The following is a 19,411-nucleotide window of genomic DNA, read 5'->3' as shown; positions in this document are numbered from 1 at the left end:
CTCCTTCTCTCTCCCTTTCTCTCCTCTCCCTCTCTTCTTTTGCCTCTCTCCCTTCTCCCTGTCTTCTCTCTCTCTCTCTCTCGTCTTTCCTTTTCTCCTCTCCCGCTCTTCATCCCTTCCCTCTCTCTTTCTCCATCTCCTCTCAAATTAGATTTTTGTTTTGTTGTTTCAATATGAGTAAGTAGCCAAAATGGCTGTTGTGGTGTAACTGGTGGTTAGCTGGCAGTTTTAACTGCCCAATAAATATATATTTAAAGTCAACCTCCTCTCCCTCTTTCTCTCTCTCTCCCTGTCCCCACCCTCTCTCTCTACATCTGTTTTTGTTGTGCATCAACACACACAACGCCAACAAAAACATGCCCACAGACTCCTCAGAAGTCCCCCCCCCCATCCCCCATCCCCTCACACACACACACTCGTCCTGTAACACTCACTGGTTTTGCTGCTCTTCCCTCTGCCCAGCAGTCTGTGCGTCAGCAAGAGGTCTCCGTTCTTCACCGCCCCCAGGAGCTCCTGCTCCTTCCCCATGGCTCCCAACCCCCGCAGCCCCTCGCCAGCCGGGCCCCTGCTCCACCACACGCGCTCCTGCGCGCTTCAGAAGGTGGCAGGCATCGCTGACACTCAAGACAAACAGAACCTTCCGGTTCCTTCAGGGCCAGGTCGCTCTCCTGACTCCCCTTCAGTCCAGTCTCGTGTGTGCGTGAGTGAATGTGTGTGTGTGAGAGTGCGCACGTGTGCGTGAATGTGTGTGAGCTGTGGAGAAGTCTCTGCCTCAGGCAAACTGGAAGGCCACACCCTGCAGGTAAAGGGAGAAAAGAAGGCCATCATGCACAGAACATCTCGTTCTCCTGCTCCAGTGCTAGCCGCTAGCATCAGTCTGGCTCTCAGGACGTCATGGGTGGTCACAAGAGGTTTGGGACAGCCCTCCACACTAACTCAGCTACGCCGACAGCAAAAACACACATTACCATGGCATCCACAACTGACCTCTGGCAGGGCATCACTTTAACATGGCTCCAGTTTATGATTGTATCCAGGAAGTCGCCTATTCTGTTAGGAACGCCAGCTTTAACCTGAGGATCTTTCCATGTCGGAATACATGTCCATCCAACATCAACAACTTATTTTCAGTTCAAGGCTCGTCTGGTACACTCACACACACACAGGAGATGAGATGACAGCAGAGGAGAGACAAGGAGGAGAGGAGAGACGAGAGGAGAGATGAGGAGGAGAGGAGAGGAGAAAGGAGAGATGAGGAGGAGAGGAGAGATGAGAGGAGAGACGAGGAGAGACGAGAGGAGAGGAGAGACGAGAGACGAGAAACGAGAGGAGAGACGAGAGGAGAGACGAGACGAGAGACGAGAGAAGAGACGAGAGGAGAGACGAGGAGGGGAGGAGAGACAGGAGATGAGACGAGAGGAGAGACAAAAGGAGAAGCAAGAGGAGAGACGAGACGAGAGGAGAGACGAGGAGACCAGCTTCTATCACCATCACTGGGGAGAAGAAACGCGAGCCACAGAACGGCCACCAAATATCCAGGAGACATGTTTAACAACAACAATCCGCTGGTTTTATCTGAAGTAGCCAGTGAGGCACATCGAAGATCAAACAAGCTTGTTCTACCCACACAACTCCAATTAAAAACTGTTTTTTACTGGGCAAAAGCAGAACATAAATGAAGGCACCCAATCAAGCTGCCAGGCAAATTGACGGCTGCCTCACAACACTGCACAATACCCTCCATGCCGCCTGGCATTTAAGAATGTGTGTGTGTTTGTCTGTGTGCCTAAGTGGAGGTGGAGTACAATTCTGAAGCTGTGAACTGCTGGTCGGGTTGTGTTTTCAAAGGTAAACAAGATGAAGAAAACTATCAGGATCTGGGTTAGGGTTCATACGGTTCATATGGTTTCAGTCTCTATGACAACTCTATGACACTGTGCACATTGAATTAAAAATGCAAAAGTTTGATCTTAAATAACTACATCCTGAAGAACAAAAACACCATCCAAGCTGATCTGTTGTTTTCGAATGCGTTCCAATCTCACTGATGTTTGGCCCTTGGTTCCCTGGTTGTCCCTCCGGTAGGGTATACTATTGAAGCTTGTTGTTTGGGTACAGGCTGATGTTGTTAATAGAGTCTGCTCCATGGCAGAGGCCAGTGGTTGACTGTGATGGACCAGGACATTTAGCCTTGAGCCCCTGTGTGTTAGCCATCAGATAGAACCATTGATACCCACACTCTCTCTCGCTCTGTCTTTTTTCTCTCCCTCACTCTACGTCTCTCTCTCTATCTCTGCGTCTCTACTGGGTCAATAAGCAGGACCTATCCTGTCCTGGACACCAACATGAAAACAGTTATGACCGGCACGGCAACCATTAGATTAAAACTGCATGGAGAAAACACAATGCGGAGCAAACGATTTCAAATAGCCTTCATTCGAATATAACATCTGTAGGCCTAGTCTTAGGGCATTGACATACTCAATTATGAGCAGATGTACGCTTAATGAATGCCAGAACATCTAAAGACTGGTCAGGCACATTGCCAGTGCGTAAATGACCAGCAACATCTTCCGGACGGACACATGTCAAGCAGGCGGACTTAATGTCAAAACGATGTGTTGATGGAGTGACAAAGCTTGCTAACTTGTCAACCTACTGCGAACACTATTCTGAAAAGCTGTTTGAAAATTAGCTTGCTATAGGGTAAACATTGAAATGTTCGTCGGAGTTAGATTTTCAATTGTGTAGTCCATGGTTGAATTGAAGCATTGAGTCTCACCGTTCACCGACGAGGGTGCCTGTCAGATGGAGAGGGTGATTCTTGGACCGCTTTGTAGAGAGCGAGCTGGCCACGCAGTCAGGTGCCTGTCGGCATGGGATTGAATGGACCGGGATGGACAAGGTCCTCTTTGGAGAAAACAAAACTACTTTTTCAAAAGTTGTTTAAAGTCAAAATGCTCGCTATCCCGCTTAATCTGCAAATATGTAAATCCAACTCATTGTGTGGCGCCCGTTGCCACAGGCACCAGGAAAAGACAGTTTGGCGTAGGGTAACCGACAACGCAAAACAAGCCTGCAAGACGCAGACTGTCTGAGCGTGTGGATCTCTACAGTTTGGCTCCTCCCTTATTAACGAGGACAGTCGAAATATTTGCCCCAAACCACGGATCTGGCAGGATAGTTTGTTACCTATTTATCTTAATTGCTCGAAATTATATCCGACTTAATGACCCAGCCTGCCTGAATAGTTTGGTGTATCTTTTTCAGATGCGATATTGATGACCAGACTACAACTCAAAGGGAACTATCGTTGCTGAGAAATTACGATGTTTTGTGACACCTACCGGTGTTAAAAGGTACTGCCACGAGAGAAAACACCTGTTGCGAAGAACGTCAGTTCAAGTTCAAGTATTTTATTGTCAGATGTACAGACTGGGCACTGAAATTCTAACGACATCCCAAGTCTCTCTGGAGTTCCGGGAGTCTCCCGCATTTCAAGAGACTGTGCAATGGCCATTTATGGTCGAAACAAGTGCATAACGCGCGTCCTGATTGCGTCCCGGGGGGGGGGGGGGGGGGTCTCTGCAGGTTGGGATGTCTGCGACAACATAACTCAACTCAAAGCAACCTGGCAGAACATGACATATGCAGACATCCCAAGTCTCCCGGAAGGTCCGAGAGTCTCCTGCCTTTCAATAGCGGTTCCTTGACGCCCGCAAATGCTATACAATCTCCCGGAAATCGGGGATTTTGTATTTCGAGCGAGCGACTGTGAAATGGTCATTTCTGTTAGAGATATCGCGCGTCATGACAGCGTTTTTTTTTTTTGGGGGGGGGGGGTGTACGTGCTGGTTGAGGGGGTAGGCCTACTTCATGCGTCTGGATTGCGTCTTGGGGGGGGGGGGAGCCACCTCCCGGAAATGAGTCTCTGCAGGTTGGGAGGTTGGGAGGTTCGGATGTCTGCTTATGAGTACTCAGAACATGCTACTTGCTCTAAGTTTTGGGGTGCAGTTCATTTTATCTAAGTTAATCAAAAGTCCCAACTTGAGACTGCTTTAGATGCCAAACTCAGAATTCTGACAGCAACCTCAGCGTGTCAAACACGCCCACTATCTAGTTTGTCCTGTGCTCCCAAGAGATTGCCTTTATCCACTGGATTACAACTCTGTTCCAGTAGGCGGCGCTCATTCCCAGTGATGAAAGAGTATTCTTCAATGTCATCCTGGGACCGGATTCGGATGTGATATTTCAGAACATTGATGGCGGCAGTGGGGATCTCTTTTAACTTCATAATGAAAATAAACATAACTTAATGCCATGATGGTACACTTATATCAGTTTTAGTGAATAGTGTAAATTAATTTCTTGATAGTCTTTTATTGTACACATCTGGGTTCCTTTCATCAGTTGTAGTCCAACTATAACTGGAAGCTAGTTAATTCCTAGTTGTCAACTCACTGTGGCTAGTTCGAATGGTCAACGCAAAAACAAACAAAAACGTTTTATTTCTGAAAACAAGCAGTTGACTTGGAACTTTTTTTTGACTAGGTTTAGTGGAGCGCCAATATGGCAGGCCCACTGCTGGAGTTTGAAACGGAGATGTTCTTGAGTCTGTTCGGCACAGACTGCTGTGGTTAATTCATTAATTATTAATGAATCTCTTGTAACTGGACAAGTCCCTGACGATTTCAAACAAGCTATTATCAAGCCCCTTCTTAAAAAACCAAACCTGGATCCAGGTTGTCTTAGCAATTACAGGCCCATTTCAAATTTGCCATCTCTCTCCAAAATTTTGGAAAAAGCTGTGGCAAAACAGCTCACTGAGCACCTCTCCTCAAATCAGCTCTATGAACCTCTCCAGTCTGGATTTCGTCTTCACCACAGCACTGAAACTGCATTAGCCAAGGTAGTCAATGATCTATTATTAGCCTCTGACGCGGGCTTTAGCTCTGTCCTTGTTCTTCTAGACCTAAGTGCAGCTTTTGACACTGTAGATCATGAGATTCTCCTGGAACGTATGGAGAACTATGTTGGGATTTCTGGTACTTCACTTCAGTGGTTCAGATCGTATCTATCTGATAGATCACAATATGTCCACTATGATGGTTGCTCATCCAGGAGCTCCATTGTAAAATACGGAGTACCACAGGGTTCAGTTTTAGGCCCTCTGTTATTTTCACTCTATATGTTGCCTTTAGGAAACATAATTAGAAGTTTTGGGGTAGATTTTCACTGCTATGCAGATGATACTCAGCTATACATGTCTATAAAGCCGGGAGAATTTCCACATGCTATGGAAACCTGTGTTTCCGGGTTGAAAACTTGGATGACTGCAAATTTCCTTCTTCTTAATTCGGATAAAACCGAGGTTCAAATTTTTGGTCCGAAAAAACACCGAAATAATTTATCCCATCTAACCTTAGACTTAGACGGCGTCAAAGTATCTCAAAGCCAGCTGGTAAAAAATCTGGGAGTCACAATGGACCCAGACCTTTCATTTGAGTACCATATTAAGCAAATCACCAGAACAGCATTTTTCCATCTACGTAATATTGCCAAAATACGAAAATTCCTCTCAAAGGATGATGCTGAAAAACTAATACATGCTTTTGTTACGTCCCGATTGGACTACTGCAATGTGTTGTTCTCTGGCCTCCCAATTACCTACCTAAAAAACTTACAGCGGGTGCAAAATGCTGCTGCTAGACTATTGACTAAAACTAGAAAGTTTGATCATATAACATCGACTCTTATCTCTTTACACTGGCTCCCTATCCAAGCCAGAGCTGATTTCAAAGTTCTACTACTAACTTACAAATCTCTGCATGGATTGGCACCACTGTACCTCTCCGGTCTCCTTGCACCCTATTGCCCCGCAAGGTCTCTAAGATCTCAAAATGCCGGCTATCTGGTAATACCCAAAGTTAAGAAAAAAACTGCTGGAGGTAGGGCGTTCTCATATAGAGCACCTCTTCTTTGGAACAAATTACCCATCTCAATTAAGGAAGCTGATACTGTCTCGACATTTAAAACTAGATTAAAAACGTTCTTGTTTAGTCAATTCTATGATTGTTAAAGGGAAGTATGTGTGTACTTTCTATGTAAACCTGGGATGTGTGCTTGCCTATGTGTGTATCACATGTAACTTTTAAATTTTAATTATAGCTTATGTTCACATTGCCCAGCTAGATGTTACAAATAAAGTAAACCTGTTACTGTATATTGTTAGTATTATTATTATTATAGTTCCGTTGCTGTATATTGTTACTGTTATAGTTTTTATTACTAGTTGGAGACAACGGGGGACTGGCTGTTTTCATCCTTATTCGTATAAGTATAACCTACTTTAGAGTTCTTTCCCCTGGAACAGATTTCATGTTCCAACTGAGGGGGGCTGTCGTTGTTTTGGTGTGTGGGGCTGCATCAAATACCCTTTTTGCTCTGTTAAATTGCTGCACTAGTCCACACTTGACCGGTGGGGATCTCATTCTATTTTGACTGTAACTGTTAGCTGCTCCTGGCATTCTCTAATCCCTGCTCTCCTCTCTGTCCCCCCCCCACACATTCCCTGTGGTGTGGGGGGTTTGAGCTGTCAGGACCTGCTTGGTCGTCGGTCTGCCAACGCTGAACCAGGTCGTCACCCGGAATCCAGTCTCCATGACGGCCAACAGCGAGTTTCCCGGTCCCATCCAACGTCTATAAAGCCGAACAATGGATTTTGGTGTTTCAAAACCCATTGACACTGTATGACTATGTTTAGCTTGTGTTCTGCTCCTCTCTCTTACCAACCGTCTCTGGAGGAGGGGATCCCTCTCTGAATTGCTCCTCCCAAGGTTTCTTCCATTTTTTCTCCCGGTGGGAGTTTTTCTGGGAGTTTTTCCTTGTCTTCCTTGAGGGTTTAGGTTGGTTGAGGGGCAGTTCTATGGGCGCATGTGAAGCCCTCTGTGACATGCTTGCGTGTAAAAAGGGCTATACAAATAAATTTGATATGATTTGATTTGATTTGTGGGGATGGGCATAGACCGCATCCTGCTGCAGGTCCTGCTTCTCAACACCACCACACCCGAACAAGTGAGGGAAGGGTAGATACACTTGGTCGATAGCCAGCAAGTATCAACTAATCTGTTAGTTGAAGACATGGCTTTTACTGAAAAGTTGTCAGTTTTTGAGTCCTTGATGACAATATTCCTCTAGCCTTTATCTTCTCTTCACCTCCCTCCTCCCAGGAGTACTTTACAGAGCAGCTGCGAGCTGAAAGAGTTAGTCAGCTCCCTAGGACAGTGGCTAGTGACTCAGGGTGCCATGGCGTCTACACCCAGGGAGTTCTGTTTGTGACCAGACAGTGATGGAGGAACTGTTCTTTAAAGCCCAGTTGGGTAGGAGTCATTTGAATACAAAACACGGTATAGAAACATCGTCCTGCTCAGAGGCCTTTGAAAGCCAAGGTGTAAGAGTTGTGATTGACTCCTCAAATGTGGTCAAATGTATGTTGGGGGGGGAAAAGTGTAGATTTGAAGTACAGTAGTTAAAATCATTAAATGTGACATTTAAAGAAAGGTTCTGTGTGTGTATTTTTGAAGTTGATTCAAATAGATTTCTGATTATATCATGTCTGATTCATGTCATGTTACTGACATTTATTGACAGACTGGGCACAAACAGACAAATTTAAAGTTTGGTTCTCAAAGGGTTTCCGTATGGGAAATGATATACAGTACACCAGTGCTTTAGGAAACACATTAATGTACTGTAGTCCTGCAGGGCAACAAGTTTATTTTCTCAAAAGTCTCACATTGCAAACATGATTTTTGTTTTTGCACCATAACATGTCAAGATCAATTGTCAAATGTAAACAAATAGAAATAAATAATTGAATGTAAAATCCTCAATCGACAATATAAAAAGTTTTTTGGAAAACATGTTAAATTATATATGGAACGTTAAGACAGGGTCCTCAGCTCTTTAATTTAAGTGGTCTCTTGACTCATTAAACAATCCAATTAAATCCATAAATTAATCTGAATATCTTGAAGAGTTAAAATGTACGTAGAAGGAAAATAGGAAGGTTTGATGACAGTTCAGCATAAATGGAAGAGTAAACCCCAAAAAAATGTATCCCCAGATATCCCCCGCAAAAACAATATTAACAACTAAATGAAGTCTATTAATAATCCAAAATGTTTAAAGGCAACCCAAGATCTTACCCGGTTACCAAAAACTGTTAGAAGCTGACACATAGTTTCTACACAAGTCTTCCACAGCTGTCAAAATCCTTGGTGACATCCTTGAAATCCTCAGCAGCTCATAACCATCCCATTTCTAAACCTTGACTCCATAGATATCTTCATGGTATTTCTTTTTGATCTGAAAATGCAACATTTTATTCAGTATGAACTATAACATCTGAAATCATGAAATTTGGTAAGGTCATTGCTATGTAATGACATAACTTACAGTTACCTACAATTTTGTTTTCAAACATGCTTCTATTTTTTACATTAGCAACTGAAACCCAAATTTAGATTAGCTGCATGGAAACTGCAAACGATGATTCTAGTGTTTGAAATGTGTAATGATGTACAGATTGAGGGAGGAGGGAGATCAACCTTGAGTTGGGTCACATAGTCCTCTGCCTGAGTGCTGGTCATGCCAAGCTGTTTGCACAGGATGTCTTGCACCGCGAGGGTCACCCCATGTGCCATGTTCACCCCCCCACACACGTAGAGGTGCCCCCCCTGCTGGTGCAAAACTGTCAGCACCTCTTCGGCCATCTTCTCCCTCAGGATATCCTGCACGTAGACCTATTTAGATATCAGAGACAATGTTTAGACACCAGAAGCAGTAGCCTGCACAGCAGAAGTGACCACCAGTGCCATAAAACTCTGTGAACAACTTGATTACAATTTGTATTTTCCTTAAATTAATTATCCTCAATAAAAAAAAGAAATAAAAGCATTTTGGTATTTTAACAGTTAACAGTAAAGGCCAAAGGGTCAAAAGTCATGCTTTATACCTTAGGTTGTCCTGGCTGACGCGAGTATGCCGATATTACGTTCTTCAGAACACCTTGTCTTTTCATGTCTAGTGTCTCCTTTTTGTACAGGTGGTCAGTCTCTGAAGTCTGGCAACCAAACACCAGGTTCATCGGAGTTCCAGAGAATCCTAAAATGAACCGATCAGGGACCATGTAAAGTCACACATCTTACTGTGTTTCTAATACAATGTAGTACATTAACATATATTCAGATTTATTTGTATTTTCTTCACCCAGGGTACCATTTATTGGTACCATTTGCTTCAGAATCAGGATTAAAACTGCCTCAAGGGTGCATGGACACTACAGCATGGGCAATACACACACTTAACACTGAGTTACCTGGACATTTCATGTCATACAGTCGTTGCTGCCAGAACCCCCTGAAGGGGGCGATCCCACTTCCGTTCCCCACTAAGATGATTGGGGCGCTGGCTTCTGCAGGAAGATGAAATCCACTGGAGCTGTATCCAATCACAACCAAAACAAACACTACATATGACTTGAGGTTTGGAGGAGAACATTCAATCAGTACAACTGACATTTGCCTCAAGGGGGCAGCATTGTGGTAAAGCACCATTGGGGTGGACCCAGACTTAACATGCTGATCTGCTCCACTTATATATTGTTTCATTATTCATTTGGATCCTAGTGTTCTAACATAATATGTGTAAACATAGAGATAATCACTGTAAATGTCCCATGCCTTTGGATGTAACAGGGGACCATGTCTCCTTCATTGATGTTATTTAGCCAGGTACTGCATACCCCATGGTGAAGAGGACCCTGTCCCTCTGTGGAAAGGAGGACACAGAAGCTGAAAGCTATTTCATCATGCATCATGTGTTCACTTTCTGCTAAAGGCAGATTTGATTGATGCATAAACATATCCATCCAGGTATCTATCTACCTTCAGTATGGTAGTTTACCACAGCAACTGTGACGTGGATCTCATTGGGATTCAGATCGGGGGAGGAGCTGATAGAATAGAGGCGGGGCTTCAGCAAAGGCAACTGGCTGTAGAGAAAGGCCTCTGATGGCTCCAGGGTTGGGAACTCCTCTAGGACTTCCAGGAACGTGGGACACTTGAACATCTTCCATGTCATATATTCCTTGACGTCCTAAACAAAAAAACTCAAAATGTTCTAAACAACATTTTGGACATGACGTCCTACAATGGCATCTTCTCATGACTGAATACGAAGGTGTTCCAGGGCATTCTGGAACGGAAGAGAGTGAACAAATACTGATTTGATTTACCGTCGCCAGAGTTAGCAGGTGCTGGCGATGCTCCTCCTGGTTTGTGATCTGAGAAAGTTTGTAGAGTAGATTCTGAGAGGGGGGTGTGGTCACATCCAGGAAGTATGTTAAAGCCTGTGACAAAGGGCATGCTGGGATACGGTCCACGGTGGCCCAGTTTCTCTTGTTATCTAAAGGAGAAATAGAAAAATCTGCATCTTACCAGCGTGCTTGTTCACTTCTTAATCCCTCCAAAGCAGTTCATGATCATCCCTTTTCTAAAACTTCTACTTTTAGTAGTACTTACATAGTATAATGATCAAACTCTTGAATGTATCTGAATGCATACAAATATTTTTGTAACCAAAGAAAAGTTCTACCAGAATAGGAGTCACTGCAATGTTCCAGACAAAGGCTCTGGTTGATCGGGGAAGCATTAGGGATGAGCTTGAGGATGCCTGCCACTTGTTGTGGTGGATTCCCAGGAAATATACCAACGTGGTCACCAGGACAGAAGCTCAAGAAATCATTCATTGTTTCCATCTCTAGCTCCACTAGAATAGTGGACTGACTATAAACAAAGAGGATTAACCATTTACCCAAATGATTTTTGTCACCAATCTTATTTCAATAATACTTGTTTTACAGTAGGGCCAAAAAACATTATTCCTAAGAGGAATAATGTATGTCTTATTCTAATTAGCTTTGAACATCCTTTTAATGACAGTCAACAGTAACCTATCTGTAAACCAATTGAATCCCGGTTGCGATGCTACAAATGCAGACCTTGAATGAGAGCTCTGAAGATCCTGTCTTCTTTTCAGTTTCATGGGGAGCACTGTTTTAGAATAGGCAGCTGCCAGTGCTAGAGAGAAAAGATTAATAATTTGTTTCAAACTTGAAAAAACGATACATTTAATTAAACCTCTATAGATAATCATTAACTTAACTAAACAGAACAGAGAAGAACATCCTCATCCCCTTTGCAAAAACAAGAGAGGCATTTCTAAACGCCCTGTGGTTCCTCTTTATCCGTTGGTCTACCTTTTCAGGTCAGACATTTGAATGGATTTTATTAGATTGGACTGCCTTCTGAAGCTGTAGGTACCTGCACAGCGGTCCAACTGGCTGTTTTCATGGGAAACTCGATATTTCATGGGCTCCCATGACTCACAAAGCTGATCCGCCCCTGGCAGCTTAAAGCTCAACTGCATTTGGATGTTGAACTCTTCACAGGCAACCTAAATGCATAACAACAGACAGATAAAATAATGAAATGAAATAATGAAATTATCTGTTTTCCACATTCATCAAGCAGCCAGATGTAATATAAGGACTAAATAGGGTGTAATAACTATTTCTAGACTTACTATTCAAGTGCCAATCATTAAAGGTAGTAAATCACTTACCCATTTATCATTTAAATTCTGATTTTTGACAGTCACAAGTGGACTGTATTCACGCTAAAGGGTTTTGTCTGATGCATTATCATCCGCACAGGATTCAAAAATTATTTTTAAAGAATCCCTCTGCAGTTTATCAACCTTGAGAGTCACAGATGCCCATGCCAAGAAAGCTTCCTCCTGTCCGTTCATCTCATCCCCTTCTCCAATGGGAGCTAGCCGCAGAGCGCCCAGCTCTTCCAGCTTGTCGTCCACTGTGTGAGCGAAGGCACAAAACTTGGGGTACATCTGGGAGCCAAGCCCAAATACACAGTATCTGGGTGTTCAAAAAGAGAAAATACTTTCAAAATCAAAAGACATATATCTTTCCGTTGTTTTATGGTTAATCAAAGAGGATGCTGCCGTGGCCAAAAACCGTGTTAAACTTGAGTGTCCTGATGTGAACTAGCACTGAACCGTCTGAACTATCCTGGGATGACCTCACTACTAAGGTGCATAGGTCACACAGGGCCGGATTAACCATTAGGGCAACTGGGCACTTGCCCAAGACATCTAAGGGGCCCTGGACATAAAATGTTATGAACGCAGTCCTAACTTTCCTTAATGTGAGTACCTTATTGCAACTCGTTCGATCAAAACTTTATGTTAAATCACGTCAAACGAGGTCACTGAAAGGTTACCTCAGGTGAACTGTGTGACTGTTTGCTTATGCTTAGGTAGGGTTTTTTCACCGCAGAAAGCCCACTGTCTTTATCCCTGATGATCAATCAAATAAAGTTCTTGCATTTGAACCAAAGAAAACCTGACTTCTGTCCTCCTTGAACAACCTCTCTGAATCTGCCCACAACAATGCAAACTGTACATTTGATACAAACCTCAACTTTTTGCAAAGATGCCGCAATGAGAAAAGTTTCTCCTTAAAACTCTGGGGATTAAAAACATAATTTATTGTTATTAATAATAATAATAATGATAATACATGTTATTTGTTTTAGAGGGTTATGTAGGGTTAGGGTTGTTTGAGACATGTGGAGGAAATTACTTTTATTCTACCACACACACACACCTCTCCATTTGCAGGAGGGCTTCCATTTCCGAAAGTGCTGGTTACCACAATCAAGAGGCTTTCTGTGTCTATGTCACTGATGTTGTAGTCTTCCATGCAAAGCATCTGAGAGGTAATAAGACATGGTTCTGATTTTAAAAGTAGTAGGAAAACAGTCATAAATTCAGTACAAGAACATTAATATAATGAATCATCATGTTATGAGCTTCTTGTTAACTCGAGTTGTAAGTAGCCCCTATAAATTATAATTTCACTAAGATGTTATGTAAATAGTGTCTTACCCTGGAGTTGAAGGCACCATTAAGGATGGTGTGGAGTTTCAGGGCAAATGTCTGTGAACTTCCAGTTTCGGAGGCGAACAGTACTGTGCACTTCACCCTGCTTGCCAGGAATCTCCTCATGAAGATTGAGGACAAGAGGACTACCCTACGAGATGGTATTACAGATGTAATTCCATCTCACACCACCCAACAGCACACATCACATGACCACTGCTCATCATGCTGAAGCTCAAATCACAAACACTTTTTCCCTCAGGTCTCCTCAATTTGTCTGATCTCAGGCGAGCAAACCATTCAACCGCAATCCATTTAGTATCTTAGCTGTATAATGTTCCTATTTTGTTGTAGAATTACCGAGTTACCGAGTAGGAGCATTTTACATGTTACATCGGAATAGCTTAAGTAAGTTATCCTTTTATTTCATTCTGATTCCTTTGTCTTCAAAATGCATGGCCATTCCATCAGAGTTAATACAAATCACAATTTGGTCCACAGCACCTTACCTGGCCACGGCTTTGAGGCTGATCTTCTGTCTGATCATGAACTTGTTCTTATCGCTCCAGTTATGGCTGATCCAGGGGTCAGGCTAGGTTCCAAAATAAGATGTAAAGGTACACACGTTGTACTTTTGTATCTAGTAAAAGCTGTTCTTACACAGCTCTGCAGAAGCTGATTTAATAAATAAACAGTTTTTATATGTAGTTAACACAAACCAGATTGTCAGTACCTGGTAGTAGTAAAATGGAGAGAGGATGTAGTTGACCATTTCCTGGTGGAAGACAGACGTGAGGGAGCCTGACATGGGGGGAACCAACCAGACCCAGTCTGCGGGACAGCCACCACGGAGCCGGTACTCCGACTCCATGTGCTTCATAAAGGATTCTGCCATGGAGTGGTGGTCAGAGATGGTCACTTTGTTTTTCTGCATCCAGTCAGAAAAAAATAGCATTTTCATGAAGTATATTGAAGAATCTTGACAATTATGACCTTCAAACAGATTTTTGTCTCCTAAAATGGTGTTAAGAACTTCCTTTAAGGGTTAGTGGAACTCATGGTCATATCACAGATTACCAACCTGAAAACTGTGCATCACTGCAACATTAATGGCCACCAACGCCTGGTCCTTCCACAGCGAGGACAGCCTTTGAGTATGTAAGCCCATCTTGCGGCCAACTTCCTGCATCAACCAAAAAGTCCTCAATTGCGATTCCGCTTTTGTAAGCACACATCCCAATGGGGTGTATCATGCAGAACCTTACCTCAAGAATGTTGTAGCGTTGGTAGTCACAAAAGTCCCTGACACCAATTTCTGTGCCCATGTACCAGCCGTTGAAGGGACATGCTGAAAACTCCAGTCCGCCAACCTCTAAAAGCATACCAGCAACTGCTGGAAGAGCGTACCACTTCAGTCCAAGGTCCTTAAACCATTCATGCCTGAAGGGAAATGAACAGGAGCAGTTTAAAAACAGGTAGAGTCTCATATTGAGTGTCAGTTTGCTATAATTTGGACCCAATAGTAAAAGGGTTAGGCACTCCCTGCTAAAATGCAACTGTTTCAAAATATGAATCGATTTACCTGATATCAAGCTAATTTCATAAAAATGTGTTATTGGGACAGGTCATCCCTTAATTCTACTCTTTTTAACTGCAGTGCGGTACACACTACACATACAGTCTGAGATCCTGTTATTTTCTCATTCACAAGAAACTTGAAACACCTTGTCCTTCTTAGTATTGAAACCAGTGAATTATTGTGCAATAAAGTAGAAAACCATTGGCTTGATTTGGGGAATTATTTGGACAGGCATGCTAAGGATGTGGAATGCAGACAGGTTTTATACAGTGTCGAGAATTCCCATTGAGGTCTGAGGTGCCAGATTTGGAAGCTACCTTTATTTGAAAACAGACAGACCAATTGTTTGTAGCAACTTAATTAGCTACCACAAAATGCTCTCCTTTATGACAATAGACCATCAAATTTGCTCTGATAATAAAGAAATCTGTATAGATTTTCACACATACATTTTTTGAACTTGGTTTCCTGTTAAAATCCAAGCATCACATTTATACCATTTCAATATCAATCAAAAGCTATGATAGGAAACAGAAAGTAGTGATTGTATAACTAATGTCATGTGGAACCAAGGGTAATAGTCACTCACTGTGGGTGTTCCATGGCAACTTCTAGAATACAATCCAGTGGAATTTCAAATAAGTCTGGATCCTCTCCATTGGCTTGCAATACCAAAGGCAACATGTCAAAGAGGCCATATTTCGGTCTCCATCCAAGCTGGATACATATCTTTGAAGGCACAGCAGAACATCTATTTTGTATTGTATCGAAACCCTTGCATAGAATAAAGACTGTTATTCAGCTCAGGCAAAAAATTACCTGAGTAAATTCCAGACTGGAGGGATCTCCCTGGATACTTCCATCGGGCATTCGATACCCTGCATATTTCAGCAGCTGACTGTTCCACACCCGGAATTGACCCCTACCAGTCATTCTCTGACGGAAAATGGTAATGGCCGACCTAAAAAGAAAGAGATATTGGAATCTTCTCCCTAAGATTATCAAGACTACATGTTTTAGCTCAAAATAAGAGCTATTTTTTTGTACAAAAAATACTTTCTTAACTCACCTTAGGTTTCCGCCATTTGTGGCATACTTTAAGTGCTTGCACAACAGATCAAACATTTCCTGAGTAGTTGTACACTTTCTGCCATCGAAAACCTGTAAGACAATAAATAAATAAACACAAATGTATTCATTGCACACAAAATACATCATCAGACTAATAAACACATCTCTCCCCAAGACGGAGAGACAATACTTGTTCTCACCTGTAAATTAGACCACTGAATCCTACCAATGCATCTTGGAGCATTCCTCCATGCTTGTTTGGCCGCAAACGACAGTTCTTCCAATGTCAGCTCATATGTTCCAGCTACATCAATTTCCTTTACAATAGTCTCCAATCTTGCAAGATGGTCCTCAATTTTGGGACTATCGGTTGATTTAAATAAATAACTTTAAGTCTAACAGATTGGTAAACTCAAACTAAAAAACTCAAACTCATACATCAAGTGCATAAAGTAAACTGTGCAATTAAATATAGTCTGGTTGGGCCTTAATCAGTGTGTCTAGATACTTACTTTACTTTGGACTTGAATAACTGGTTAATTAAGTCAATAGCCCGGGGAAGTATCTCATTGTGAGCAGTTTGAGCCAGTTTGGGATTCCAAATCAATGTTTTGGGAGTCATTAATGAACCCTGACAACTGATTGAGTCACATGCCTGATTCTGAAAGCAAAATGTAAAGTTTAAATTAAATACTATAATTGTACTCAAAACTATATTAAACTGTGGAATTGTTTTGGTAAATAATGTGTGAGAGAAAATTCAAAAGAAAATGCTAATTAAGATGTGCATATTCTGTCTAAGGTACAGACAGAAGTACATTTTAACAAATCATATTGTACATGATATAATGAAAAAAAAGGCATTTTTTGGCATGTGAACATTGTGACTATATTGACAGATGACTTAGTTGTCGCTGTCAAATGCAATAATAATCTAGTTCTGCTTGAGTTGCCGGCAAACAATCTATTAAAACATTGTCATGTCTGAGAAAACCTTGGCAGCCTGCTTGTGCAGCGTGTCCTGGTAGCGTGAGCCATTCTGGATGTTGTTGATGGCTAATGAAAACGGACATCTGGTTCTCGTTTCCAACTGGAAACAAAAAAACAATATGGATCCTCAAATTATATTCTCAAAATAATGATAATTATAAAGACCATAACAAGATTATAGGCATGTTATGGCTACATAGGCTAGTTCTGCTGATAACCACACTAAAAATTTGAGCCTGGCAGTAATGGCATGCTGAAGTAGATGAGCCCATTTTCTATAAATAATAATAATAATATTGTTTCCATCAATTTTTTTACCTTTGGCTCTGCCAACTGAGATCTAGTTTTGTCATCTTGAAGCACTTTCATCTGCCAAGATGAGTTATTCCATATGAAATCAATGATGCATCATGAACTTAACATTTATGTAAAAGCAGTTAAGTTAAATGAAATATAAAATTAAGTCAAATGATGTCCAATCTACAACTAACGAAAACATGTGTTACTAAATAAAGGAACGCTCAATTTGACAAGTAAAGGCAATACCTTACCTCAAGTCAGGTGTACACACACAACTGAAAGTTACTGTATACCGGCACCATTTATATGCCCTTTTATAGCCTCCTTCACCACCATAAGGAAATATTCCCTTAAATAGTTAGATAAGGATAGAGGAAAACACAAGTCACGTCGTGACTCATTTTGTAACCCAGATAACAAAAGTAATTGAAACTACGTTGTATCAACATTCTGCTGTCAACGCTAATTTCACTCCTGCTCTGTTTGGTGTCCACCACCCCACCTTTCCTGTCTGGGACATTGCAAAGTCATTTTTGTTCGGCCTGGGCAAATGCAAATTCTGAGATTCTTGTCCCCATTTGCTGAGTTAGGGCATCTAAAACAGAAAACATACAAACAAACACAAAGTTATAACTTTCAGTTGTGAATTTTTATGCTGATGAAAATGTTGTCTGTGTAAGCAAGTCGACTTGACAGATCTGCAGTCAAACTTTCCAACGTTCCACCCCTTTACAGTCGGTCACGACCGTTTCTTACGTTCACTTGTTAAAGATTTGCCACAGAAACTTAGTAAGGTAGCCTCCTGCATTGATATATCTAAACACTATCTCAAACCAACAACGTGTAATTTATCATAATTGTCTTTTGCAGCGTCAAACTTCAGACATCCCAACCTCTATGATCCCAACCTGCAGATCCCTCCCCTTCCGGGAGGTGGCTATACTCAATCACCTTTCGATCATATTTCCCGGTCAACTTCAATGACTTTTCAATCATTGTTCCCGGTCAACTAGCTCTATAATCATCTTTTCATTTCCCAGTCAACTGTAATTCAATTACTTTTTAACATCGTTGCTGTTTACCCGGTCAACTACAAATTGTTGTTTAATCAATTAATCAGGACAACTATAAATCAATGTTATTCCAATGTAGGCCCCTACCCTATGTTTCATCAATATTGCAATAGTGATTCAACGTTTAGCATTGAGATTTCAATCTCAACCATTCTGGTTGAGATTCTCGCTCCATTGACAAGTGTGGACTTCCTTGTAGGCGGGTAGGGTATTCTGTTGAAGTTTAAAACGATTGGATCTGCCCAGAGCCACTCTGATGTGCCATAACTAATCGCCAGCGTTCGCCTTAGCCGATTCCTTCACCACTACTGTAACAGATCTAGCTGCCGTAGCTGGAAAATCAAACTGTTCCAGAACCCCGTGGGGAGGAGGGCCACAACATCATGACCACCAACAAAACTCAGCAAAACTTGTTCTTGCTCCGGCTTTAGTTTATAGATATTCTGCAGTGTTGCCACAATGGACCGAATGGCTTTGCTCGCATCTTTCTCCGCCGCCAATACGGAACTACAACACAAACTAGTGCACGACATCAACGTCATCGTTCTCAGCCACTCCCTCTGTTCGCTGATTCGCTGGTCGAAAATCAACCTGCAAAATATGACTTACGTACCGAATGGCCAGGCCAGAGCCTGTTTAAGGAGAGCCTTGCCACTCCCTATTAAGCCCCATTGTACCTACCGTTGTGTTGTGAAGGCCAAAGTAAGTAATGCAATAACATCTTATAACATCAACCAACCTAACATTAACTGTACGATATCATTGCGATACTCAAGGTGTAGCCAAGTGACTCTCAATCGTGTTTTTTCCCTCGTAGATCTTGGTTGAGCTTTGCCAACCACAAGCGCCTCCTTTCCTTTGATAATCTCTGGCATTCCTCTCCCTGGTTTTTAATAACTTTTGGAAGTCGATAATATTCCAAATGTTTTTCTCGATCTGCCCTATTGGTACAACCTGAAACACGGCAATAATTAAACATTTTCAGGATGAAGGAACCACTTTAAACCGAACTCGTAAAACAAATGCCTCTTCGCTCAATTGACCTATTGCTAAGCCCTGCCCCCCTTAGTTACTGTTGCAAACTCGGACAAGCTATTGCAGCTGACTAAAGTTTTAGGCCGCGTTCACACTTGACCTATTTTTTCAGAGAAAGCTGCCTTCAGCACCTTTTTACATGCCACCCTATGGGCAAAGGAAAAAGGTGGACGCCTTTTTTAAAAAGCGGACGCCTTTTAAAAACGTTTAAAACGCCTTTTTGAGTTCAATTTTCCCAACTTTTCAGAAAAGCGCTGGGTGACATCAAGCGCCTTTTTGACAGCTGACCAATCAGGACAAGGAGAGTAGGTACGAGTGTACCTTCCCTAGTAACCTACCTTAG

At 42.2% G+C, this 19,411-nt stretch overlaps 2 protein-coding genes across 3 annotated transcripts in view; both read right to left on the bottom strand.

Moving 5' to 3' along the window:
* The window catches only part of LOC124475838 (caskin-2-like), a 29,579-nt gene extending 25,755 nt beyond the window's left edge, over positions 1-3,824 (bottom strand). Inside the window, 2 exon segments of the mRNA XM_047032679.1 lie at positions 435-796; positions 2,783-3,824. Coding sequence (XP_046888635.1) covers positions 435-528 — 94 coding nt within the window. The 5' untranslated portion in view covers positions 529-796; positions 2,783-3,824.
* Positions 3,825-6,936: 3,112 nt separating this feature from the next.
* On the bottom strand, positions 6,937-17,858 carry LOC124475243 (nitric oxide synthase, inducible-like). 2 transcript variants are annotated; one of them, XM_047031685.1, is made up of 27 exons: positions 17,463-17,858; positions 17,212-17,309; positions 16,979-17,029; positions 16,665-16,760; positions 16,183-16,331; positions 15,871-16,033; positions 15,669-15,760; positions 15,419-15,560; positions 15,189-15,328; positions 14,286-14,460; positions 14,102-14,203; positions 13,754-13,948; positions 13,530-13,612; positions 13,027-13,171; positions 12,746-12,850; positions 12,555-12,604; positions 11,821-11,995; positions 11,385-11,517; positions 11,063-11,141; positions 10,657-10,847; positions 10,298-10,467; positions 9,948-10,158; positions 9,744-9,831; positions 9,380-9,501; positions 9,017-9,165; positions 8,610-8,804; positions 6,937-8,367 (listed from the first exon to the last, which is right to left on the bottom strand). In XM_047031685.1, exons 3-27 carry the CDS (start codon positions 17,027-17,029, stop codon positions 8,323-8,325), a joined length of 3,246 nt encoding a protein of 1,081 aa, XP_046887641.1. In that variant the 5' UTR covers positions 17,212-17,309; positions 17,463-17,858; the 3' UTR covers positions 6,937-8,322. The 2 variants fall into 2 exon arrangements, with proteins under 2 accessions (XP_046887641.1, XP_046887639.1); XM_047031683.1 differs by having other exon boundaries at positions 17,212-17,555; positions 17,717-17,858.
* Between the last annotated feature and the right edge of the window lie 1,553 nt (positions 17,859-19,411).

This window comes from Hypomesus transpacificus, chromosome 13, assembly GCF_021917145.1.
Source record: "Hypomesus transpacificus isolate Combined female chromosome 13, fHypTra1, whole genome shotgun sequence".
Classification (NCBI taxonomy): domain Eukaryota; kingdom Metazoa; phylum Chordata; class Actinopteri; order Osmeriformes; family Osmeridae; genus Hypomesus; species Hypomesus transpacificus.
The sequence above is the reverse complement of the archived record's forward strand: the minus strand, read 5'-3'. Positions and strand labels throughout refer to the sequence as shown.

Bases quoted from the DNA above. Each gene is read 5' to 3' on its own strand.
- LOC124475243 (XM_047031685.1), bottom strand. From the start codon at position 17,029: ATGAAAGTGCTTCAAGATGACAAAACTAGATCTCAGTTGGCAGAGCCA. The intron at 15,561-15,668 runs GTGAGTTAAGAA...CTTTCTTTTTAG, and splicing joins ACAAATGGCGGAAACCTAAG to GTCGGCCATTACCATTTTCC. The intron at 11,142-11,384 runs GTACCTACAGCT...TTTTCTCTCTAG, and splicing joins CCAGTTGGACCGCTGTGCAG to CACTGGCAGCTGCCTATTCT.